Source organism: Primulina eburnea, chromosome 4 (genome assembly GCF_022965805.1).
Source record: "Primulina eburnea isolate SZY01 chromosome 4, ASM2296580v1, whole genome shotgun sequence".
Classification (NCBI taxonomy): Eukaryota; Viridiplantae; Streptophyta; class Magnoliopsida; order Lamiales; family Gesneriaceae; genus Primulina; species Primulina eburnea.
In genome coordinates, this window is record NC_133104.1 from 34,430,095 (window position 1) to 34,458,051 (window position 27,957).

Sequence of the window (27,957 nt, forward strand, 5' to 3'; positions counted from 1 at the left end):
TTGGTGAGGCTATTTATAAGGTTTCTTTGGTAATAATCCAAAAAATAAATTACATCATTACTTTTGTCATCACGCACAAATTTCTAATTTTTACAACTCTTGTTTTCAACATTCAAATATTCAATATTCAAATATTCAATGCACATATTTTGAATATTAATTTTCATCGAAACGAGGTTCTCAAGATTTTAGAAAAAGGAAGGCCATATTTAACAAAAAAAAATTAATTAATTGGTTGAAGGTACTCACCAAGTTTTGCGTATACTAATTAAGAGACGGGCGGACTTTTCATAAATCAGTGGAAGAGGAGCTGCTTTATTCATTACTTTTTTATTCCTTTTCCTCAAAATTCAGAACTGAAAAATGGGTTGTGAAAGAATATGGCCGCTGGCTTTTGTTTTACTGTTTCTCGCAAATCTTTTAGCCTCAGCCGCGGGGCAATCTTGGTGCTTTCACAACGGCAATTACACGAATAATAGCCCATACCGGAGTAACCTTGACGCCCTCCTCTCTTCTTTATCTACGAACGTCGATGACTATGGATTCTACAACGCCTCCGTTGGGCAGAACCCCGATACGGTCTATGCGTCTGTGCTTTGTAGAGGGGACGTTCAGCTCAACACATGCCGTTACTGTACCCGAGATGCCGCGACTGAAATAGTAAGATCGTGTCAAAATTACAAACAAGCAGTTCAGTTTAATGAATTCTGCACGTTGCGGTACTATGATGAATCCATGTTCTGGATCAAGGATACTCCAGGAAAGTGGTTCTGGTTCAATGCCCAGAATGCATCTGCTCCCCAAAAATTTCAGAGGGATGTTCTCAATACGCTACTACTAGATCTTCGTGGCCGAGCGGCTTCGGGTGGTTCTCGGCAAAAAGTTGCGGCTGCAAATACAAGTACATCAAATTCTCAGACTATTTTTGCGCTGGTCCAATGTACCCCCCCGGATTTGTCTTTTGAGAATTGCAGCAGTTGTTTAATTGATGCCGCCTTATCTGTTCTGGATTTTTGCGACGGGAAGAAATGTTGTAGAGTATTAACGCCTATCTGCAATATTCGTTATGAGGTCAGACCCTTTTACAACGTAACCAGACTTCAAGAATTAGAAACAAACGAATCAGAGGCCACACCATCGATTATGCCTTCGCCCGTGCCTTCATTGCCACGGCCTCAAGGTAATCGAATTCTTTATATAGTAAGTAGGTCTGGCTAAACGTAATGGTGTCAATTCTGTCCATATTTATAATAATGAATAATATTTTTGACATAAAAATTAATATTTTTTTTATAGATAATCTAAATAGAATATTTCTCTAACACATGACACTGTCTTAACAAAAAATTTTATAATGATTATAGATACTTAATATTTACAAATTACTATGTTAATTTCAAGCCATACAAACCCAACTAATTTAATCATTAAATAAAATCAATCATAAATTAATAAAGCGTCATAATTACGTCATAAAATAAAACATATATTCAATGACCATATATGCATAAACAGTAAATATGGGATAGAAGTTATATACTAAAATATATTACGAAATGTTGATCTTATTGTTGAATTCTTCAGTTTAACGAATCGAAATTAAGCGAAGAAGAGGAAGTAACTCAGAGCAAAACAATAAGATAAGAGGACTTGCTAAAAGAATTTATTCATGTTATAAAATCAATAACATGATACAGAATGCAGAAAAATAGATCAAATGTTACCTCCAGCCATTGAATATCAAGAGCGCCTTGAACACCTCTTTTGAATTTATGCCATTTGTTTCGAGAGTCTTCTAAACATTCCAAAACCTCACAATTGATGGTGTAGTGTAGTGTAGCTTTTGGTGTGTATGTTTAAGGACCTCAAACGCCCATATTTATAGAAACTATGTACCATCATCGAGTAAGTTTGTATTAAGTGTTACTTATCATGATGAGATATTTTGAATTTAAAAAGATGATAAACTTATCAAGATATAATTTTATAAAGATAGAGTTTTGCTTATTTAAATCTTTACAAATCTATGGCCAGTTTGTGCATAATTAAATATTTTAATAACTGAATTTGATCTTACAATAAAAATTAAATAACGGAACCAAGTCTCGTACTTTCTACATGTTTCTTAAATTTATGAGGTAGCATGCTTTTAGTCAAAGGATCAACAATCATCAATTCAGTGTTAATGTACTCAATAACTATTGTTTTATCTTTAATACATTCTCTGATGATTAAATACTTAAAGTCGATGTACTTGCTTCGACTTTGAATTATGTTATTCTTAGCAATAAAAATAGCAGTTGATTTTTCACAAAATTTCTTCAGTGGCCTAGAAATATAATTCACGATTCTAAGCCATGAAATGAAACTTTTCATTCAAACACCATGTGATGTGAACTCAAAATAATAATTGAACTCAGCCTCCATAGTAGCAGTCAAAGTTTGTTTTGTGCTACTCCAGGATACAACTCCACCGACTAGAAATAAAATATAACCAGAAGTGGATTTTCTTGAATCAGAGTAGCCAGCGTAGTCTGAATCAGAGTAGTCAGTCACTTCCAAATTCTCAGTTCTTCTGAAAATTATCATGCAATCTTTGGTCCCTTGAAAATATCTCATCATTTTCTTTGCAGCTTTCCAGTGAAAACTTTAGCATAAATCAACTTGAGGATTTTTCTGATATCTTCCTGACATTCCAACTATATATGCTATGTCAGGTCTACTGAAAACTTGAGCATGCATCAAGATTTTAACAACAGAAGCATAAAGAATGTTTTTCATTTGTTCCTTTCAAATTCATTTTTCGGACATTGATCCAAATTGAGTTTGTCTCCCTTCAAAACGGGAGCCAAACTTGGTGAACGATTTTTCATCCAATATCTATCTAAAAATTTGCCGATATAGGTCTCTTGAGACAATCCTAAGATCCCTAGAGATATATCTCTTTGTACCTTGATTCCAATGAAAAGATGCATCACCCATATCCTTCATATTAAAAAAATTTAGATAAAATTTTTTCACTCAAATATCAATCCCTTATCATTGGTTGCAAGTAATATATTAGTCACATATAGGGTAAGGAAACAAATCTTGCTCCCACAGATATTCTGTTATATACATTGGTCCATGATGCTCTCTACGAACGAAATGAAGAGATGACGTAATGAAATTTTAGATACTACTGACGAGAGACTTGTTTCAATCCATATATAAATTTCTTAAACTTGCACACCAATTGCTCCCCATTAGTAGAGGAAAATCTTTCTGTTTGTTTCATATAAACCTCTTCCTCTATATCACAATAGAGAAATATCGTTTTTGTTGAAACATTTCAAGTTCGCAATCTTGATTTTGATGTTAACAAAACTTGTTAATTTGTGTTACTAAAAATCTACCTTAGTTTGCAGAAGCTAGGAGGATCAGTCACGAGCTGTTTACATCGCAAACTGAGGACTCAACTGATTCCACAAACTGAATAAGTCTAACTGTTACGTCAATTGAGCAGTCCAGCTGATTGTCCAGTTGATACGTGGTTCAGCAGGAGAACCTCAGAACCCTGGCCAGCCGAAGGGGTGTTCAACTGATGAAGAAACCCAGCTGATCAGTTCATCTGAACGAAAGTGAAATCAGTTCAACCGACGAGTCAACTGATTTCACCAGCCCAACTGAAGATCAGTTCAGCTGACCAGCTCGGAGCATCAGTCAGAATCTTTCAGCTGTAGATGAAAAGACAAACTCTTTATGAGGATTCCAGCTATACACAAAATTACAAAGTAGTTGTCCAGTCAAAGGACAATAATGGACGTTGCATCAGAGCATTAAATACAAAACGTTTCAGAAGGACAGTCGAAAAGTCGAGACACAAAGTCCAAGAAACGAATTCAAGATGCAACGGATACAATAATTGAGTCTCACTGTACGATCAGTTTTCCCGCCTATATAAAGAGAAGATCAGTGAAGACTCAACATACAGAAACAAGAAGTTTCAATGCAAATACGAGAGAAAAGAAAGGGCACGCACATTGCACATCAGCTTTCATAAGCAATAAGCCCAGAGAGAACTTTTCACAGTCATATCAGCTTAGGTTAGAAGCTTATTTCCCTCAGTGTGTGAGAAAATATTTGTTCAGTTCTCACACACACAAACACTCTCACCATCACTCAAATACAGTCTTGCACAAAGAAGTTAAACTTGTGTATTTAGTCTTTCAAACATATACGTAAAAGAAATGTTGGCTGAAAGGTGTTGCTTTCAGTCTAGACTAGTAGCTTAGTTAGGCAGTGATTAAGTCCTAAGCTGAGTGGGTTTGTACAAGTAGTTGTATAAATCAAAGTCTTCTAGTGGATCCTACCCGAGGTGGTAGAAGGGGTGACATAAGAGCAGTTGAAGTCTCCGAACATCCATAAACATATCTTGTGTAATTAACTGATTAACTGCTTTTAAAACTGTTTGAATCAATTAGAATATCTGTCAATTCAGTTGTCACCATAACTAAACTGATGAATGCAAAAACTAATCTACCCTTTTTCAGTTAAAAATAGTTTACATAAGTTAAATTTTTTCTAATATAACAGTCTTCTTCACAAAAGATTACTTCGAGTTTATTCCGCTTGATTTTAAAACCAAACTCGATTTAATTCATCGATGTTAACATTCTTAGAACACAAGCTATTGCTGCTCATTGGAGAATGTAGTGTTTGAAATGCCTTCGAAGGCACTAGCACACTCGATCCTTCAGTTTTCACACCCTTTTTTTTTTGCATCTTGAGGTAAAAATGTTCCACTAATGTCATAATTATTCGAAGAGAATCTTTCTTGGAGACAAAAGAAAAAGTTCTCCTTATAGTTGATTCCTTCCCTTTGACTGAGTCCCTTAGCAAACATGTTTTGTTTTATATCTTCCAATGTTTCCCAATGAGTCTCTTTTTGTTTTGAAGATCCATTTACCTCCAATGGTCTTTGTACCATCAAGAAACTGGATAAGAAACTCGATTTGATGACATCAAATTCATTTTTTCCTTCATGAAATCATACATAATTTTGATTCACTACAACTTATGGCTTGTGAAAACGGTTCAGGGTCATTTTCGGCTCCTATGTTAATGTCTAACATTTCGCACCTAGGCGCTACATCCTAGTGTCTAGGCACTAGGCAAATGAAATTGAATTTCTTTTTACAAATTTTCTTTTAACGGCATGCAAACATACTCAGTTGATGTTCTTATTCACGACGTGCGGTGCGCGCTATCGATGCTTGTATCCACGACGTGTGGTGCGCGCTGTCGATTCTTCTATACATGACGTGCGGTGCACACCGTAAACTCTTATTATTCGCAGCGTGCGTTGCATGTTGTCGATTCTCGTATCCACGATGTTCGGTCCGCACTGTCGATTATTCTATACACGACTTGCAGTTCACATCGTCGACTCTTGTATCCTCGACGTGCGGTGAACGCTGTCAATACTATTATTCGCAGCAAGCATTGTTCGCTGTAAATACCTATGAATTTCAACATCTATTAACTGTGCAGCATGCAATGCGCGCTGCGGAAAGCCCATTTGCACGTTGTGACCAGTCATTTTTGTTGTAGTGATAGTATTGTTGATTTTCTTATTCTAGTATATCTTTTTAAGTTGCCATCTTGGAGAAATTATTGATAAATTGTTTACTCAAGAATTGTTTCTTGTTCCCCATTAACAGTTTGATCGATAAGATTTATATCAATGTCTCATTGATCTTCAACACTTGGTTCTCCATCATGCGTTGGGGTCTACGGATGCGACAGAAAACCAATGGATCACTTGAATAAAAGGGTTGATCATTAGTGTGATCTCAATCAAGAACTATATCTCAAAGATTACAATTCCCACTAATCAAGTCATTATTCAAATGGTGTATTTGATACAGTCTTGTTTGCAATTCGGTTTAATATATACACTGTATTTTTAAGAGCTTCAATCCACAAGTACTTGGGATGTTTTGAGTTACTCTTCATAATCCTAACTATATCAATTAAATTTCGGTTTCTTCTTTCAGCCACATCATTTTGGTCTGGAGAACCAGGCATTACATTAGGCAACAATCAAATTTTTTTGTAGAAACTTCTCAAACGGTCCAAGAGCTTGTCCATTTCTTGTGTATATACCATAATATTGACCAGATATATCAGTTCTCACGATCTTAATTTTTATTACATTGTTTTTCTACTTCATCCTGAAAAACTTTAAAGGCATTCAACAATTCGTGCTTATTATGAAGCAAGTAGATATGAATATATCAAGAGTAATCATCAATGAAAGTAATGAAATATTTCGGACTTTGTATGTCCATGTCTGACAACATATATCTGAAGGTATGATCTCTAAAAATTTGGCACTCATCTTGGCACCTTTTTTGAATTTGTTAATCTGTTTACCCTTAATGCAGTCCACACAAGTCTCAAAATTAGTAAAATCTAAAGTATTAAGTACACCATCTTTTACTAATATATTAATCCTCTCTGTGGATATATATCTCAATCACCGATGCCACAATATAGAGGAATTTTCATTTATAACACATCTTTTAATACCAGGTTGAACATGCATAGTGGTTTTGATATCATTTTGCAAAAAAATTAAAAAAATACCATCAATCATAGTACCATTATGAACAAGGTTTAATTTGTAATATAAATTTATAGAATTATCCAAAAATTGAAATGAGAAAGTACAATACTTGAAATTGAAATTAAATTCTAGAAAAACATGGAACATAAATTTTTTTTCTCCAAAACCAAAATGAAACCATTATCCAAAACTAAATTGCAAGTCCCTATTGCCTCTATATGAATGCATCTTGTTTCCCAAATAGATGCTCTGCTCACTTTCCACTAGCTTCCTTAGGCTTTGCATATCCTGCAAAATATTTGTGACATGGATTGTAGAATCAGAATCAATTCACCATGTGTTATAAATTGTATTAAACATATTAGAATTAATCATAACAAACAAATGAAATATGAATATCTTTCTTTTCAGGTCAATCCTTAAATTTGTTGTAGTCCTTCTTCATTTGTCTTGTCTTTTTACAGAATAAATATTTGGATTTTTTCTTGATGTCAGGTTGGGGTGAAATTTTTCCTTTCCTTTTTCTTTTGACTTTGGCTTGCTTCTTAGACTTTCTTTGTGAAATCATAAATCATTATTACTTGTTTTCATAAACAATATTCATTCCTATTGAACACACATGGTTATTAACTCGTTGATTGACCACTTATTCTTATGTATGTTGCAAGAAATTTTGAAGGATCCATATTGTTGTGGAAGACTATATAGAATGAAGTGCACAAGAAAGTTATCAGATATTTTCAACTCAAATCTTTTCAATCGAGCCGATATGTCCCTCATATTCATGATGTGCTCTTGTATACCTTTCAACTTTGTGAGCCTTAATCAAGAGAACTCCATTATTAAGGTGTTGGCAAGGACCTTGTCCGAAGTTGCAAATTGTTCATCAATTGCCTTAAGTAGTTCATTGACTTTTTCATGCTCCTCAGTCGAACCACCAATACCAACAGAGATATTGATCTTTATAAATATAACGCAAAGGCGATTAGATGCTCCCAATTTTCATAAAGATCAATCTCCTTAGGTTCGTTGAATTCATCTTTGGCAGGTGGTTTATTTTTTCTTAGCATAGTCAATATACATTCATCCTAATTGAAGGATAGCTCTTTCCTTCCAGACTTTATAATTATTCCTTTTGAGTTTGGGGATATCACAACTTATATCAAATAAATTAATAGATTTAATATAAAGAAATTTAATAAACATGCTTATTGCTAAAAAATTTTGAGGAAAATTTCATTTGTTTTCTATGTATATCATGTATAAAAAAATCTAGTGACATAAAACGTGCATATTGGCTAAAAAAATTTAATTCAAAAGATTTTATGAAACTTTATAATATAAATATCAAAATAACTTTTCTTAACTCCTGCAGGTAAATTAAGAAAAATATATTTTGAAATTTTATCCTAATTAATGGTATAATAGAAGTCTATATGGGGTAAAATTTATTATAATATAATTAATCAAAATTTTATCTATAATGTGTATCAAATCCATTTAATGTATAATTTTGCATAGTTAAAAGTATTGTGGCTAAACTTCAATTATTTAAAAAAATATGATTTACTAGACAAAAATTTGGCTTAACTTAATTATTTAATAGCATAATTAAAACTTTTCAAAAGTGCCCACATAAAATATAGGTAGGGCTAAGGCTGTGTGTTTGGTATGCATGATTAGGTGGGTTTATGATTTTTAACCCACCTAATCTAATGTTTGCTGCGATTTTTATTTAACCAACTCAATCCCTCCTATGAATGATTAGGTTGTATTAGGTGTGATTAAATAATACCTCCTTCCCTCCTAGGATTATTTATCCTTCCTCTATCCCTACCCTCTTTCCAATTTTACCATTTCTCTTTCACCAACACCGGACTACCTCCGCCGCGGACCGCCGTCGAGCCTCCACTGGACCGACGCGGACCTCCGACCGCCACCAGCAGTCGAACTACCTCCGTTGCCGGCCCGCCGCCGACCTCTGCCAGCTGTCGGACCACCTCCCGGTGCGACCAACCGCCTACCGTCGTCGAACCGCCTCCCGTCGCCGACCGCCGCCGGCCATCGGACCACCTCCATTGCCGGGCCGTCGCCGGAATAAAGAAGAAAAAATAAAGAAACGGGAAATTTTGTCATTTCATCATAAAATTCAAAATTATCTCATACTTAAAAATCATAACAAACATAATACTATTTTACATCAGATATTACATTTCTATCACATTCATTTTTTATCATTTACATACTAATCATTAGTTTATTTTATCCTCCTACCAAACGCAGCCTTTAAATACTAACTCCTAGACAGAACAACATTTCTCCGGTGAAATCATCTGCCTTCGACCGTCGATCATGGACAGCCAACCATGACAAAACCTTCGCTTCTTCTCACTGTCATTCTATTGCTCGAAAAAAATCAATTTTGTTTTCAAACTGGGGCAGTAAGGCGATCAGTTTCTTGAAAATTCCGGTCAATACACGGCGATATACGGTTGAGTATAAGTGCCATCGTGAGGGGACATCTGGGCGACCTTTTTCCCTCTATAGTCACTCTCTAAATCTGCGTTGATCAAGAAATTTCACCAAAAAGAGTGGCTAGATGCACGTGGTGTTGGATCTCGGTTTTCTCGTGCCCAAACCGCAGCGGAAATTTTAAAAATTTTAGATCTTGGTATTCAAAATGTATTTTTTTGAGCACTCGCATGGTTTTAAAGAACAAACATACATATGATGTTTAGTAATATATCTTTAGTGAAATTTCACTTGGCTCCAACTACAGGGGTATAAGCGAACGTAGCTCTTTTTGTCCCACGTACATTCTTCCAATCTCATTTCTTCAATACTCGAATTAGGTCCACAACCGGATTACTATTCCTCTTCTAACTTGCACTAGAAAATTAGAAGGATTTTTTGTTGAGATTAATTAAACGAGAGGAGGACGAAAATTTCGAGATGAGAGGAGGAGGATTTTTGAAATCCTTGGCTTGGAGGCTAGGGTTTCAAAAATTGTGAATGAATTAATTCTAATCCTAAACCTAATACACTTATATATAAGCTTAGGGCCCATTAAATAAATTAAATATTTAATGGGCTTAATCAATTAATTATTCTAGTCCAACTAGTTAAATTAATTAATTAATCATTTTAAAGCCCAATTAAGAACCTTAATAATTTATATGTTGGTCTTGTACTCCTACAAGCCCATAATACATACACCCATTACATTTAATTTAAATCTTTTATAAATTCAACAATTAAAATTTAATATTTAAATTATAAATTCAACTCCTTGAATTTATCACTTCCAAAATTTAATATTTAATAAACTCAACTTCTGAGTTTAATAATTAAATTATCAAATTTTATAAATTTAATTCCTTGAATTTATTCTCTCCAAATTTCATAAATTCAACTTCTTAAATTTACTATCTCATAAATTCAACTCCTTGAATTTATTTTCTCAAATTTTAATTATCATAAATTCAACTCATTTAATTTACTATATCATAATATAAATTCAACTCCTTGAATTTATTCTCTCAACGTTTTATATAAATTCAACTCCTGACAAAATAATCCAGTACTTGTGTGACTCTCAATGGTTCAGGGATACAGCTAGCTGTGGTTCACAACTCTTTGTGATTCAGGACATAATCCTTTATTCGGGCTTACCATTATTTGCCCCATTCTATGTAACAACAATTGATCATGAGAATGTCAGAAATCATATTTCTGATTAAACCCATCGAACCATGGTAAGAGCGTCTAGTAATATCGCACCATGATTCCCTAGATATCACTGATAGTGCCTGCAATAATCAGTCAATTATGATTAGCATACAGTACGTTCCCTTCATCTCATATATCCCGATCGAAACTGCAACCATTGGTTCATCGAGGGTTGCATATTAATTCGATAACTGTCGGCAGAAGAATAATGGTCAAATAAAGTATTTATTGCATGTCGGGGGAATTGGTTGAAATTAGCTGAATAATTTCATGGGTCAACAAAGTTGGATGGAATTACGTGATGAAATTGTGCGGCAATTTCATTGTTCACACATGGCCAAGCACCTATAAATATGTACCCATTTTGCAATTCATAATCATCCCATTCACAAGTTTCTTCTTGTGATTTCTTATTTCTCTTATTAGTTCTATAATATTTGTGAGGTGTTTGTTCTCCTGTATTAAGAGAGTGTGTGTTCTCTTTGGAAACACAGTGAGTGAGTTGTATACCACAAAATACTATAGTAGAATTTTTTTCATCTTGCCCGTGGTTTTTACCCTAATAATTTTTAGGGGTTTTCCACGTAAATCTCGGTGTCCAGTTTATTCTTTATTTTCGGGTTTTATTATCTCAAACTCCGCACGTGAGACCAACAAGTGGTATCAGAGCCTTGGTTTAAAATTTCTTAAAATTCTGAGTATGCTCTGTGGTTGCATCCTAGACTGATCTTCCACATCAGAAAAGATTTTTTGAGATTTTTTATTTAAGGCGGGATTATTTTGTCCAGTCTATAAAATTGTTGTAGACATAATAGCGGGAAGGTACGAGATAGCAAAGTTCAACGGAAGCAATTTTATGCTGTGGAAAATAAAGCTACAAGCCGTTTCAAGAAAAGAGAATTGCTTGGCAGCTATTGGAGATAGACCGGTGGAGATTACAGATGATGGAAAGTGGAACGAGATGAATGATAATGTTATTGCCAATTTACACTTGGCTATAGCTGACGAAGTTTTGTCAAGTATCTCTGAGATAAATACAGCCAAAGTTATATGTGATACTCTAACAAAGATGTACGAGTTCAAGTCGCTACACAACATGATTTTCCTAAAGATAAGGCTTTATACTCTTCGGATGGCGGAATCATCATCGATGACCGACCATATCAATACACTAAATAATCTATTTGCCCAACTCACTTCCATGGGGCATAAAATAGGGAAAAATGAACGTGCGGAGCATCTACTTCAAAGTCTACCAGATTCATATGATCAAGTTATCATCAACATAACCAACAATATTCTTATGGGCTTTCTAAGATTCGACGATGTCTTAACTGCGGTTCTCGGAGAAGAAAGCCGGCGCAAGAATAAGGAAGATAGGTTAGTAACCTCGAAGCAGGCAGAGGCTTTGCCGATGATAAGAGGAAGATTTATGGACCGTGACTCCAGAGGGAACCAAAGACGAGGTAGATCAAAGTCAAGAAGTAAGAAGAAAAATATTTACTACTTTAAATGTGGCGGTAAAAGGCACTTCAAGAAAGAGTGTACGAGTATCGATAAAAGTTCTTAAGGAAATGTGACCAGTACTTCAGGCAGTGGTGAAATATTATTCAGCGAAGCAGCAACTGTTGCAGAAGGCAGGCACAAATTTTGTGACACACGGATTATGGATTCAGGAGCGACGTGGCACATGACGTCTCAGAGAGAATGGTTTGATCATTATGAACCAGTCTCAGGAGGATCTGTATTCATGGGAAATGATCATGCCTTGGAAATCGCTGGGGTCGGTACTGTCAAAATTAAAATGTTTGATGGCACCATTCGCACCATACAGGAGGTACGACATGTGAAAGGACTGACGAAAAATCTTTGTCCTTGGGGCAATTGGATGACATCGGGTGCAAAACTCGTATCGAGAACGAGATCATGAAAATTGTGAAGGGCGCGCTTGTGGTTATGAAGGAGAAAAAGGTTGCTGCAAATCTGTATGTACTTTTGGGAGAAACACACAAAGAGCCAGAACTAGTTGTTTCATCAAATGGTTCAAGAGAAGAATTAACAGTGTTATGGCATAGAAAGCTCGGGCATATGTAAGAACGAGGGTTGAAAATTCTTTCAGAACGGAAGCTGCTGCCAGGACTTACAAAAGTGTCACTACTCTTTTGTGAGCACTGTGTTACCAGTAAACAACGCAGATTAAAGTTTGGCACTTCTACTGCCAGGAGCAAAAGTATATTGGAGCTGATTCATTCGGATGTTTGGCAAGCACCGGTTGTATCCCTAGGAGAAGCAAGATACTTTGTCTCGTTCATTGTTGATTTCTCTAGGATATCTTGGGTGTATCCAATCAAGAAGAAATCAGATGTTTTCCAAGTCTTCAAAGATTTCAAAGCGCGAGTTGAACTTGATTCTGAAAAGAAAATCAAGTGTCTAAGGACTGACAATGGAGGAGAATATACCAGTGACGAATTTGATGCATATTGTCAACATGAGGGCATCAAAAGACAATTCACGATGGCTTACACACATCAACAGAATGGAGTGGCGGAGCGGATGAACAGAAACTTGTTGGACAGAACAAGAGCTATGTTGAGGACTGCAGGTCTAGAAAAGTCATAATGGGCGGAAGCAGTCAAAACGCTTGTTATATCATTAATCGTTCTCCTTCAGTGGCGATTGATCTGAAGACTCCGATGGAGATGTGGACCGAGAAGCCGACAGATTATTCTCATTTGCATACATTTGGAAGTCCGGTGTACGTTATGTACAATGAGCAAGAAAGATCAAAGTTGGATTCGAAATCCAGAAAATGTATCTTCTTGGGTTATGCTGATAGAGTAAAGGGGTTTCGCTTGTGGGATCCTACTGTTCACAAGCTTGCCATCAGCAGCGATGTTATCTTCGAGGAAAATAAAGTAAAGGGAGACAAAGGCAAACTGAATTCAGAAACTACTATTTTTCAGGTGGAGAATAAGACGAACGAAGGTCAAGTTTCTTGTGAAGCAGTACCAGAGCACGAAGAACAAGAACATGTTGAGTCTGAGGTTTCCAATGTGAGACAGTCAACTCGAGACAAAAGACCACCAGGTTGGCTTTCAGATTATGTCATTGAAAGCAACATTGCATATTGTCTATTATCATAGGATGGTGAGCCATCGAGTTTTCACGAGGCTACTCAAAGCTCGGATGTATCCTTATGGATGATAGCAATGCAAGAAGAGTTGGAGGCATTAGACAGAAATAAAACTTGGGATCTTGTTACACTACCACGAGGGAGAAAAGTCATTGGAAATAGATGGGTCTATAAGATCAAGCGTGATGGAAATAACCAAGTGGAGCGGTTTCGTGCTAGGTTGGTGGTAAAAAGGTATGCTCAGAAAGAAGGCATTGACTTCAAGGAGATATTTTCTCCTGTGGTTTGGCTTACAACAGTCAGAGTGGTGTTGGCATTGTGTGCGGTGTTTGACCTTCATCTAGAACAGCTAGATGTAAAAACGGCATTTCTTCATGGAGATCTTGAAGAAGAAATCTATATGCTCCAGCCAGAAGGTTTTGCGGAAAAAGGCAAAGAGAACTTGGTTTGCAGGTTGAACAAATCTCTGTACGGTCTCAAACAGGCGCCGAGGTGTTGGTACAAGAGATTTGATTCCTATATCATGAGCCTTAGATACAACAGACTAAGTGCAGACCCTTGTACGTATTTCAAGAGGTCTGGTGATGATTATATTATTTTGCTGTTGTATGTCGACGACATGTTGGTAGCAGGCCCCAACAAAGATCAGGTCCAAGGATTGAAGGCACAGTTGGCTAGGAAGAATTTGATATGAAGGACTTGGGACCAGCAAACAAGATTCTAGGGATGCAAGTTCACCAAGACAGAAGTAACAGAAAGATTTGGCTTTCCCAGAAAAATTATTTGAAGAAAGTCTTGCAACGCTTCAACATGCAAGATAGCAGGCCAATATCGTCCCCTCTTCCTGTTAACTTCAAGTTATCCTCCGAGATGTGTCCTAGCAGTGAAGCAGAGAGGATAGAGATGTCTCGAGTACCATATGAATCAGCAGTGGGAAGTTTGATGTTCGCCATGATCTGTACTTGACCAGACATTGCTCAAGCAGTGGGAGCAGTTAGTTGGTATATGGCGAATCCTGGACGAGAGCACTGGAGTACTGTTAAGAGGATCCTTAGATACATTAAGGGTACCTCGAATGCTGCATTATGTTATGGAGGATCAGATTTTATACTCAGGGGCTATGTCGGTTCAGATTATGCATGTGATCCTGATAAGAGGAAATCTACTACTAGTTATGTGTTTACACTTGCAGGAGAAGCAGTAAGCTGGGTTTCAAAACTGCAAACAGTTGTTGCGTTATCTACAACAGAGGCAAAATACATGGCAACTACTCAAGGTTGCAAGGAGGTAATATGGATCAAAAGGTTATTGGAGGAGATCAGGCACAAACAAGAAAATGTTTCTTTGTTTTGTGACAGTTAGAGTGCCTTGCATATTGCAAGAAATCCAGCCTTTCTTTCCGGGACAAAACACATTGGAGTCCAATTTCATTTTGTGCGAGAAGTAGTAGAAGAAGGAAGCGTGGATATGCAGAAGATCAATACGAAGGACAACATAGCTGATTTTCTGACCAAGCCAGTGAACACTGATAAGTTTGAGTGGTTAGATCCTCAAGTGGCCTAGCGGAAACGTAAGCAGCAGGGAATGGCAAGATTGAAAGGATGTGTGGAGATGTGTTTGATTCTCAATCAAATCTCCAAGTGGGAGAAATGTCGGCAGAGGAATAATGGTCAAAGAAAGTATTTATTGCATGTCGGGGGAATTGGTTGAAATTAGCTGAATAATTTCGTGGGTCAACAAAGTTGGATGGAATTGCGTGATGAAATTGTGTGGCAATTTCATTGTTCACACATGGCCAAGCACCTATAAATATGTACCCATTTTGCAATTCATAAGCATCCCATTCACAAGTTTCTTCTTGTGATTTCTTATTTCTCTTATTAGTTCTATAATATTTGTGAGGTGTTTGTTCTCCTGTATTAAGAGAGTGTGTGTTCTCTTTAGAAACACAGTGAGTGAGTTGTACACCACAAAATATTATAGTGGAATTCTTTTCATCTTGCCCGTGGTTTTTACCCTAATAATTTTTAGGGGTTTTCCATGTAATCTCGGTGTCCAGTTTATTCTTTATTTTCGGGTTTTACTATCTCAAATTTCGCACGTGGTACCAACAATAACTATGTGATAAATATAAATAGTGGCATCGCATGTACCATTGGAGAACTCCTTCTCTAATGTACATCTCATACTCTGGCCAGAGATTCCACGCACTATTATTTCATTAGATCACATAGGATATCCACACCCGTAGGTGAGCGGTGAATCCCCGACTACAATGCACTGGCTCCTATATGTGTCGCAACTATGCCAACCTCGCCACCTGATGACTCTCCTAGAGCCGGTAAACGAGTCAAAGCATAGCCCTAACATATAGAGCCTCGGTATTGTCCCGGGTCGTAAGGACTAATGGTGCACAATCATAACCACGGACTTATCCTCTCGATGAATGGTACCACTTGAAAAGTCCGAGGGAGTGTTGTTCGGTATAATCATCATATAACTACCCATTTTCATGTTTGGGCATCTCTATACCCTTACCAAGAAACTCAGTACACAACATCATAGATGCTAGTCTCGAGATCAAGCGGCATTTATCCTTATTTTAGGTGGCTGAATCGACTAGGAACGAATTTAGAATATGCAGTGTTTACAAATGAGTTTCAACATCGAATTACGATTTACTTGTATTAAAGCATAATCAAGGATTTTATCTATCGTGATTGCATTGATATACATATAAAGTAAAACGAAATATTAAAAAGTAATTATATTGAAATAAAGATTGTTTATTACACTTGAGTCAATAAATTCCTCAGCCAACAGTTGGCTTCCAAGGAATCTATTCTAACAATCTTCCACTTGCCCTAGAGCCAACTACCCATAAACTTTAATCTCATTGCTTCGCGATGCTTTTCAAACAATGGTCCTGGAAAGGGCTTTGTAAGTGGATCAGCAACATTATCTGTAGAGGAGACTCTTTCGACTGATATATCTCCTCTTCCCACAATCTCCCGGATGATGTGGAACTTCCTCAGTATATGTTTGGATCTTTGATGAGACATTGGTTCATTTGCTTCCGCAACGGCACCAGTGTTGTTGCAGTACACTGGGACTGGATCAGCTTCATTAGAAATTACGCCCAACTCTTGGACAAGATTCCTCATCCAAACTGCCTCTTTGGCTACAGCTGATACAGCAATGTATTCAGATTTAGTGGTGGAATCCGCAACAGTGTCTTGCTTGGAACTCTTCAAAGAGACAGCCACACCATTAAGCATGAATACAAAAACAGAGGTTGATTTCGAATCATCTACGTCACATTAGAAGCTATAATCAGTGTAGCCTTCCAATTTAAATTTTTCACCTCCATAGACCATGAACAAGTTCTTAGTCCTTCTTAAATACTTAAGAATATCTTTCACGGCCTTCCAATGTATTGGACCAGGGTTCGCCTGATATCTGCTTGTAATACTCAGAGCGTAAGCAACATTAGGACGTGTCGATATCATACCATACATGATACTACCAATGGCTGACGCATATGAAATACGTGTCATCATCTCTATCTCTTCATCAGTCTTGGGGCACATTGCTTTAGATAGAGTAACACCATGACACATTGGTAAGTATCATCTCTTAGACTCTTCCATAGAGAATCTTTTAATGATGATATCGATATAAGTCGCTTGGGTGAGCCCCAACATCCTCTTTGATATATCTCTATAGATTTGTATTATCAATACATAGGATGCTTTACCCATGTCTTTCATGGAGAATTTACTTTCCAACCATACTTTAGTTGATTGTAGTAATCCTACATCATTCCCAATTAGTAGGATATCATCAACATAAAATACTAGGAATGTCACTGCACTCCCACTAACTTTCTTGTACACGCATGGTTCCTCAGGATTTTTAGCAAAACCAAACTCTTTGATAGTGCTATCAAATCTGAGGTTCCAACTCCTTGACGTCTGCTTGAGATCATATATTGATCTCTGAAGTTTGCATATCTTATTTTCACTTCCTACTGATGTGTATCCCTCAGGTTGAGACATATAAATTTCTTCTTTGATGTCTCCATTGAGGAATGCAGTTTTATATCAATTTGTCATATCTCATAGTCATACCATGTTGCTATTGCTAATAGTATTCTAATAGACTTAAACATAGCAACTGGTAAAAAAATTTTCTCATAGTCAACTCCTTGTCTTTGAGTATAACCTTTTGCAACCAGTCTTACTTTGAAGGTCAATACCTTCCAGTCCACCCCAAGCTTTCTTTTAGATATCCATTTGCATCCTATGGGAATGATTCCCTAAGGTGGATCCACCAATGTCTTGACTTGGTTTGGATACATATAGTCCATCTCAGACTGCATTGGCTTCAAGCCATTTGGATGAATCAGTATCAGATATTGCTTCTTTAAAGTTCATTGGATCACATCCAACACAAGACTCATCATGGTCTTGTTCATGAAGAAGCGTATATCTAGCAAGTGGTCTAATAACCCTACCAGACCTTCTAGGAGCATGTATTTCATCTACTGGTTGTTAGGGATTAGGTTCACCTACTATAGTTGAGGGAGTATCTTGAATTTCTTCAAGTTATATCATCTTGCCTTTTCTATCTAATAGAAATTCCTTTTTCCAAAAATATGGCATTTCTTGAAACAAACACTTTTGCTTCATTGGAGTGATAGAAATAATATCCAACTGAATTCTTTCGATATCCTACAAAGTGGATCTACTATTCAATTTTTCTCCCACTGTCTGTTTCACGTAAGCACGACATCCCCATATTCTCATGTAAAAATATTTGGGAGTTTTTTCCATCCATATCTCATATGATGTTTTATCCACTGACATTGTCGTAGTTTCAAGTGCAAAGCCCCAAAACGATGTAGGCAATTCAGTTAATCCCATCATGGATCGAATCATGTCAATGAAGGTTCGATTACGACGTGCAGAAACACCATTCAATTATGGTGTTGCTGGTGGAGTCCACTGAGAGAGAATCTCATTCTCTTTTAGATAACCCAAAAATTCAGCACTCGAGTATTCTCCACCTCGATCAAATCGAAGTGTCTTAATACTTCTTTCTAGTTGTTTTACTACTTCAGATCTGAATTATTTGAACCTTTCAAATACTTCAGATTTGTGTTTCATCATATAAAAATACGCATACCTCAAATGGTCATCAGTGAAGGTAATGAAATAGGATTGCCCATATTTTGTGCTAACACTTAGCGGGCCACAAACGTCTGTATGGATCAAATCCAGTAGATCATGCGCACGTTCCACGTTTCTATCGAATGGAGTCTTGGTCATTTTTCATTTTAGACAGAACTCGCAAGTAAGTAGAGAATTTATGTTTGACAAGTCAAACATGCTTTCTCCCACTAGTTTGTGCATCATTCTATGGGAAATGTGACATAGTCTAGCGTGCCATATTTGTGCGGGATTTGGATCATCTAACTTTCTTTTGTTTGTTGTTGAAATCGTGTTTACTTGGACATTCACTTATTATTTCCAGAACATTTCTGGGACATATAATTTCTTATGTCCAGACTTCTTGTAGTGAAATAAATATGTTCTTACTTATCGGGCTTTGTAGGCCCTTTAATGTCCTTCAGATTTTGCCTCTTATTGGGATTGTTTTTTTTGTGAGGGGCAGAACATTTCTTTCCCTTACCTTGTGGGCCATTTTTCTCCTAACGAGAGGCCCATAAGAAAAAACAATAATTTCCTGTTTTATGGTGTCCTCATAAGTTATAAGCGTATTGACTAGCTCTTTAAGGCTATCATCTATCTTATTCAAATTGAAGTTCACCATAACCCCGTCAAATGAGGAAGATAAAAACAACAAATTGATGTCAATTAACTCGTTAGGAATCACATATTCCAGACCCACCACATTCTCAATAAGCCCAATCTTATGTACACCACGCTCATGGGCCAAACCCCTGTCTTGCATGCATGTAGTCATGAGCTCCTTGAAAATGGTTTGCATAGTTTTATGCACCATACAACTCTTGCACGTGCATTCGAATGTCAGCAGCATTCAAAATTTCCTCAAACTGTCCCTACAGTTCATTTGACATAAAAGCGAATATGTTACACTTTAGCTTGTATACTATGGTCCTATCATCTTGCATGTTTTATCAGTCCATCAGGACTGACATTAGTGTGTATGCAATTTTCTCCGAATTCAGAACAATTTTCCCAACCAGTCTTGAAAATTAGATTCGGTTAGCTTGTTAATAAAAAAATTGGATTATGTGACGAAATCGAAAATATACTGATATAAAAACAGAATAATAGTTGCTGATTATTTTAAAATAATTTTAAGATATAAAATACGGATTTTATTTTATAAATCTCCCTCCCACTATTTTGACATTTTCACCGCCCTCTGATGAAAAAAAGAAATCGTATTTCCTTAGTGGGCACGTAGAGTCCAATTAACCAATCATAATCCCGAATAATATCAGCCAATTATAATTTTTAAAAGGTAGGATTCAATTGCATCCCTATACAACCTTCGCGTGTTTAGCCTCACGTTTAATAATGACCCAAAAATATGACGCCGTTTATTTTCGCGTGTCAAACCGACCCATCAATGTTGAATTGTAGTAAACGGTCGCTATGAGTTCCCCCAATAATATGAGCCGAAGTCATGGGAGTTCCACTCAATTAACATCATATGTCCGGTGGAAGTCACAGCTTTCCGGCGTCCAGGCCTCCCCAATAATATGAGTCAGACACAGTCCGCGGGTAGCGATCAACATGCAACCACGGTTGATGGAAGGCAAGAATAAATTAAACTTTTTTAATTTTTACTTTTCTGGTTTGATATAAATTTTGAATTTTATTCAAAATGAGGGATTTGTAATTTTAAAATTGTCTCATCATTTTAATTTAAAATCGTGTGCCACGAGTTTGTATGTTTGCTGGATTCATGCAACTATATTATTTTTTAATATACATGCATGCATACTACTATATATTGCATATATCATAATATGACATTCAACAATAAATAAAGATGATCGATCGCAATACTATTAGATCATTTGTGGGCCATACATGGATCCAGGACCAAAACCTAGATGAATGCAGGGATGCAAATGCAACTATTACAAGAGCTTCCCATATTTTACATGTCTTCATCTTGTTCGTCGGGCCCACCATCTTCCAGTTTTGATCTCCCAATATTTCTAATAATTACATTTAAATAGCCATGCCACATAAGGGATACATCTCATGAGGGTGGGAACGAGCCATAAACCAGGCCCACTTTAATAATATCAAATATTAAAAAAATGAATAAAAAGTAAAATATCTTAACATACACCTAACACATTGTTCAAGCATCTCGATCATCCTTCATGCATTTTAATATCAAATATTAACATAAGTTTAATTAAATAAATTTAATTAATTGCTAAAGCATACATCAAATAATTTTATCACTAACTACCACAATTATTAAAAAATTTAATAAAATAAATAAACACCTTAATTTAAGTTCCAATTAAATCAATAATAATTGATTTCTTCTAAAAACTCATTCTTACAAGAAATAATTAAAAACATATTCTAATTATTTATTTTACAAGAGAACTATTAATTTTGTAAAATTTAATTTTCCAAAAGAAAAATGAAACCAATTTTCAAAAATATCAATTTTACCCAAAAATTTGAAAAATCGGAAAATTACACCCCAGGCCCAAACAATTCAAGGCCATCATCCAGTACGGTTCTCGAGACGCTCCAGGGCAACCGCCCGCGCTGCCCGAACGTTTCATGCAGTGGCAAGTCTCCTGCGCGCACAGGCGTGCGCTGCGTCGCGCAGGGCGGTGCACGGCGTGCTGACGCTCCGCACGCCGTGCCGCGCTGCCCGCGCACACAGTTCGTGCAGCCGGGCGCTGGGCGCAGAGCCCTGTGCGTAGGGCAGCGCACGGTCTGCCTGGAACACTTCCGGGCAAACCCAATTTTTTTTATTTCAAAAAAATATTTTTTTTTGTGCTATAATTTTCTGAAAAATTTTCTTGTGTGGTTAGAAATAAATTATTCAATATCAAAACCATACGATCAAGAGAAACCTTGGCTCTGATATCACTATTGGATCTCGGTTTTTTCGTGCCCAAACGCAGCGGATATTTTAAAAATTTTAGATCTTGACATTCAAGATGTATTTTTTTGAACACTCGTATGGTTTTAAAGAACAAACATACATAGGATGTTTAGTAATATACCTTTAGTGAATTTTCAATTGGCTCCAACTACGTCGGTATAAGCGAACGTCGCTCTTATTGTAAATCCCACGTACATTCTTCCAATCTCCTTTCTTCAATCTTCGAATCAGGTCCACGACCGAATTACTTGTTCCTCTTATAACTTGCACTAGAAAATTAGAAGGATTTTTCGTTGAGATTAATTAAATGAGAGGAGGACGAAAATTTCGACAGGAGAGGAGGAGGATTTTTGAAATCCTTGGCTTGGAGGTTAGGGTTTCAAAAATTGTGAATGAATTAATTCTAACCCTAAACCAAATTCACTTATATATAAGCTTAGGGCTCATTAAATAAATTAAATACTTAATGGGCTTAATCAATTAATTATTCTAGTCCAACTAGTTTAATTAATTAATTAATCATTTCAAAGCCCAATTAAGAACCTTAATAATTTCTATGTTGATCTTGTACTCCTACAATACATACACCCATTACATTTAATTTAAATCTTTTATAAATTCAACAATTAAATTAATATTTAAATTATAAATTCAACTCATTGAATTTATCACTTCCAAAATTTAATATTTAATAAACTCAATTTTTGAGTTTCATAATTAAATTCTCAAATTTTATAAATTCAATTCCTTGAATTTATTCTCTCCAAATTTCATAAATTCAACTTCTTGAATTTACTATATCAAAAATTCAACTCCTTAAATTTATTTTCTCAAAATTTAGTTATCATAATTCAACTCCTTGAATTTACTATATCATAATATAAATTCAAACCCTTGAATTTATTCTCTCAACGTTTTATATAAATCCAACTCCTTGAATTTATTATCTCAACGGGGACAAAACAACCTAGTATTTGTGTGACTCTCAATGGTTCAGGGATACAGCTAGCCGTGGGTTCACAACTGCTTGTGATTCAGGACATAATCCTTTATTCGGGCTTACCCTTATTTTCCCCATTCTATGTATCAACAATTGATCATGAGAATGTCAGAAGTCATATTTCTGATTAAACCCATCGAACCATGGTAAGAGCGTCTAGTAGCATCGCCCCATGATTCCCTCGGTATCACTGATAGTGCCTGCAATAATCAGACAATTATGATTAGCGTACAGTACGGTCTCTTCATCTCATATATCCCGACAGAAACTGCAACCATTGGTTCATCGAGAGTTGCATATTAATTCGATAACTATGTGATAAATATAAATAGTGGCATCGCATGTACCATTGGAGAACTCCTTCTCTAATGTACATCTCATACTCTGGCCAGATATTCCACGCACTATTATTTCATTAGATCACATAGGATATCCACACCCGTAGGTGAGCGGTGAATCCCCGACTACAATGCACTGGCTCCTATGTGTCGCAACTATACCCAACCTTGCCACCTGATGACTCTCCTGGAGCCGGTAAACGAGTCAAAGCACAGCCCTAGCATATAGAGCCTCAGTGTTGTCCCGGGTCGTAAGGACTAATGGTGCACAATCATAACCACGGACTTATCATCTCGATGAATGATAACCACTTGAAAAGTCCGAGGGAGAGTTGTTCGGTATAATCATCATATGACTACCCATCACAACATCACAGATGCTAGTCTCGAGCTCAAGTGGTCTTTATCTTTATTTTAGGCGGCTGTATCGACTAGGAACGAATTTAGAATAAGCAGTGTTTACAAATGAGTTTTAACATCGAATTACGATTTATTTGTATTACAGCATAATCAAGGACTTTATCTATGCTGATTGCATGGATATACAGATAAAGTAAAACGAAACCATTAAAAAGTAAATTATATTAAAATAAAAATTGTTTATTACATTTGAGTCAATAAATTTCTCAGCCATTTGTTCCACGTGTTAGAGTAGATGCCCTGTAAGCCAACAATTGGTTTACAGGGCATCTACTCTAACACGTGGACCAAATCGCGAACATTGGCCATTTTTCCGATGTATTGCTCTGGCAAGCGATGTAGAAAGAGTCGGCCGGACGTTGGCTGTCCGTCTGTGGGTCCAATTACCAAAGTTGGGTTCCATACGATGGTCTCCATGAGTCATTTGAAAGTCAGAGTTTTTGTCTCATTTTGTATGAATGCCGAAAATTGCACAAAATTTAATAATTCAAATGTAAGAATTTATTCATGTTTTAAAATTAATAATATGATATTGAATGCAGAAAAACAGATCGATTGAATATGAAGAATACTTTGAACATCTCTTTTGAATTTATTCTATATTTGAGAGTCTTCTAAGCACTTCAAACCTTACAATTGATAGTGTTGTGTAACTTTTAGTGTTATACTTAAGGACCCCAAACCTGACTATTTATAGAAAACTCGTACATGATCGACGAAGTTTGAATTATGTCTGGCTTATTATGATGAGATATTTTAAATTTCAAAAGATGATAAACTTGTCAATATAAAATTATCAAGATATAATTTTATAAAGACAGATTTTTACAAATCTAAATCCCTACGAATCAATGACCAGCAGGTAAGATAAAATTTGTGCACAGCAACTTGGGAAAAAACTAAGATAATTAATGATACAAATTAAAGGAAAAACTATATTACGTTAATTGTCTCACATCAGTTGGATAAATAACATGAGAGTTGTATATACGGGCTTGGACAATCCTCCCCCTTGAGCTAGCTTTTCGGTTTGAGTTAGGTCCAAGCCTCAATCTTAACATGGTATCAGAGTCCGGATTTCATCGTTATGTGTTGGACTATAATTAGGACACCCGTTCTGCCCATAATTGGGTCATTTGTAAAATACACGCTCCAAATGTTCATTCATGGGCGTGAGAGGGGTGTGTTAATTGTCCCACATCGGTTGGATAAATAACTTGGGAGTTGTATATATGGGCTTGGAGCTCCAGATGTTCATTCATGGATGTGAGAGGAGTGTGTTAATTGTCCCACATCGGTTGGATAAATAACCTGGGAGTTTTATATATGGGCTTGAACAATCCTTCCCCCTTGAACTACTTTTGGGTTTGAGTTAGATCAAAGTCTCGATCTTAACATATTCATATATTATTTTTTGGTATAGAGCATCAAAACCATTCAAATTCCTCTTATTTACTCAGGAAAGAAAGATGATAATAGATCTCGAACTATCATAGTCGTCACTCTTGTTTCAATTGCTGCAAGTTTAACCCTAGCTGCTTGTTCTGGTATCTTGGTAATGAAGTGGAAAAAGAAGAAGTCGAAGGAAGAACTTGAGAGTAAGTTCATTTTATTTCTTTTACCAAAGTTCTCCTGCAAGGTTTTGGTACCAACTTAGATGAAAAATGTTTTCTTTGGCTGTGTAGTCGTACAGGAGATTAGCTCTAGTACGGAATCTCTGCATTACGATTTTGGCAAAATCAAAGCTGCAACAGATGATTTTTCTGATGCTAAAAAGCTGGGGAAAGGTGGATTCGGGAATGTTTACTTGGTAATTGAAAAGATTTATTTCTCTCTGTTTGTAAACATCAAAATATAGGGAAAATGGCAAAAAAAAAAAAAAAAAAAAATTCCTTTAATTTGGTCTATTTTTGTTTTAATCATGTAAATAGTAAAGATTGATTGTCCTCCAATAAGTTAATTTTTTTTTTTTTTGGTCATTTTCAGCACATTGTTGCTTGACATGATATGCTGTTGATGTGATATCTAAAAATTACAGACATGTCGACAAAAATGTAATTGACATGTCCGATACGATGTTAGCACTTGGATGGAAACGAAACTTTGACTACTTACGTGACAAAAAGCCAACACTAGCCAATTTACTATACTATTTTAAAATTTGCCCAAAATATATATCAAGAACTTGAAATTTTGAACACACCCCCTGTGAATAAATTTCAGGGAAACCTTCCAGATGGTCAAGAACTAGCAGTGAAGAGGTTGTCCTGGGATTCTAAACAAGGTGACGTGGAATTCAAGAATGAGGTATTGTTAATGGCAAAGCTTCAGCATAGGAATCTTGTTAGACTCATGGGTTTCTCCATTCAAGGGAGGGAGAAGCTTCTAGTGTATGAGTTCGTTAAAAATGCAAGTCTCGACAGATTTATATTTGGTACACCTTAGCTTTTTTGTCTCCCTGAATACTTTATTTTTGTTTGTTTCATGTTCTTCAACATAAGCTTGATTATGCACATGACATATGTATAGACCCAGTAAAACGTTCAGATTTGGGATGGGATCAGCGTTACAAAATCATAATGGGCATCGCCAAGGGACTTCTCTACTTGCACGAAGAATCTAGACTCAAAATAATTCACCGTGATCTCAAAGCTAGTAAAGTACTTTTGGATGGAGATATGAACCCGAAAATTGCAGATTTTGGCTTGGCAAGGTTGTTTCTGTCTGATGAAACGGAAGGCAATACCAGCAAGATTGTTGGAACTTAGTATGTCATTTTGAGACAATATAATTCAAAAGAAAAATAATTATCCTCTCTTTTTTTCGTGTCTTTCTTTATTTATCCCGCATCTTAATGTTGTAGTGGATACATGGCACCTGAGTATGCAATGCATGGGGAATTTTCTGTTAAGTCGGACGTATTTAGCTTCGGTGTGCTAGTCCTGGAAATAATGCGGGGTCAAAAAAATAACTCCATTCGGAATGGAGAGAATATAGAAGTACCTCTTAAGCTCGGTGAGTAGGGACACATACTGTCACCAAGCCTGGAGAATTGCATATTTTTCATGTTCATTTTTTTTTGTACTTAAGAATTCAAATCTCTTACAGGCATGGAAGCATTGGAGAAAAGGTACAACTGCGGACATGATAGATCCCGTGCTGAGAACCAGTTGTGGTATTGTGGATGACATGTTGAAATGCATCCACATTGCTTTCTTATCTGTGCAAGAAAACCCTGCACAAAGACCAACAATGGCTGCCAGTTATTCAAATGATCAGCAATCCAAATTTTAGTTTGCCACTGCCATCACAACCTGCATTTTTTGTTCCCACTTCTAGTGATTTGGACAATGCAACACTCTTGCGAGGGTACACCTCCAAAGATTCCGAGTCTACCAAATCATATTCCGACAACATACCCGATCAACCTACTCATTTATCCAAAAATGATCTTTCATTCACTGAGTTACATCCACGATGATGGCCAGAGTCGGATTGGGAAGAGGGAAGGTAGTGGACAACAATGCATGCATGCAAATTGCAATGGTAATTTGAATGTTTTCATTTTCCTTTCAAAAGATACATATAAATAAGGTAAAGCAATTTATGAGTAGGTCTACTTTTTATTTTCCACTTTCCATTGAACATAGATTTACGCACTGGTTTGAGAATTGTAAAGAAAATAAAATGTATTTTTTGCTTCATTCTTGTAACAAAATTATCATCATATCATCAATCACAATACACAAACTCCTACCCCGACTTAAAATCACACCAAATTTGAAATACTATAATCCTAATTGATGAAACTCATCATCGATATAACACGAATCTCGTCTATATCCTTATTCGTTAGCTAGCTCAGAACCAAGAACACTTTTAAAGGCTGCAATTATTTCATTGTTGCTAACGATTACACAACCACAAATATATTAATAATCTCAAAATCTTTGTATATACAACAATGTACATCGCTTAAATTTTATTAAAAACAAATATGACATCAAATAGAATTAGAAAAGAATGTTCATTAAAATATCAAAAAACACGTTCTACAATTGGTTTTCTAGATACCTTCTCTAACAATTTTTGTAGCGCACTGAAAATTTAAAGGTCTACGTAAACCACGTGCATATGCAAGTTATTAAATTTCTTTGGTATTTTATTAAATTATTTTAAGGCATTAAATGCATGTTTTTTTCATTAATTTGTGTTTTAATTCATGGTTTATTTAAAGTTCATGCATAAAGATTTTTAAGTTGCAGTTCGCACTCGAACGAGGAACGGAGACCGGAGTATTATCAGAAAAATTGTTTTATTATATGATTAAATTTTATTAATTTATTTAAGGTGTTTTTAAGTGCGTTTTGCAAAAATGGGATTTTATTGGGTATTTTCACCCGCATAATTTTATTTTTATCCGGTACGCAAATTCTATCGAATCAGGAGACTTTTTGAGAGTTCGGCTAATATTTTCAAAATCTTTCCAACACGAAATATTTTACGGGAGTGTGTTTGGATTTAATGAGCTTACTTTTAAGCTTATTGGGCTAAAACTCTTTTAAGCTTTTAATTAAACCAATTAGGG

The 27,957-nt window shown here is 36.1% G+C and overlaps 1 protein-coding gene across 2 annotated transcripts; it reads left to right on the plus strand.

The window, feature by feature from the left end:
* Positions 1-262: 262 nt before the first annotated feature.
* LOC140830991 (cysteine-rich receptor-like protein kinase 29) lies at positions 263-27,077 on the plus strand. 2 transcript variants are annotated; one of them, XM_073194624.1, is made up of 7 exons: positions 263-1,180; positions 24,830-24,967; positions 25,055-25,179; positions 25,593-25,803; positions 25,899-26,136; positions 26,233-26,384; positions 26,460-27,077. In XM_073194624.1, exons 1-7 carry the CDS (start codon positions 364-366, stop codon positions 26,555-26,557), a joined length of 1,779 nt encoding a protein of 592 aa, XP_073050725.1. In that variant the 5' UTR covers positions 263-363; the 3' UTR covers positions 26,558-27,077. The 2 variants fall into 2 exon arrangements, with proteins under 2 accessions (XP_073050725.1, XP_073050726.1); XM_073194625.1 differs by having other exon boundaries at positions 264-1,180; positions 26,478-27,076.
* The last annotated feature ends 880 nt before the right edge of the window (positions 27,078-27,957 follow it).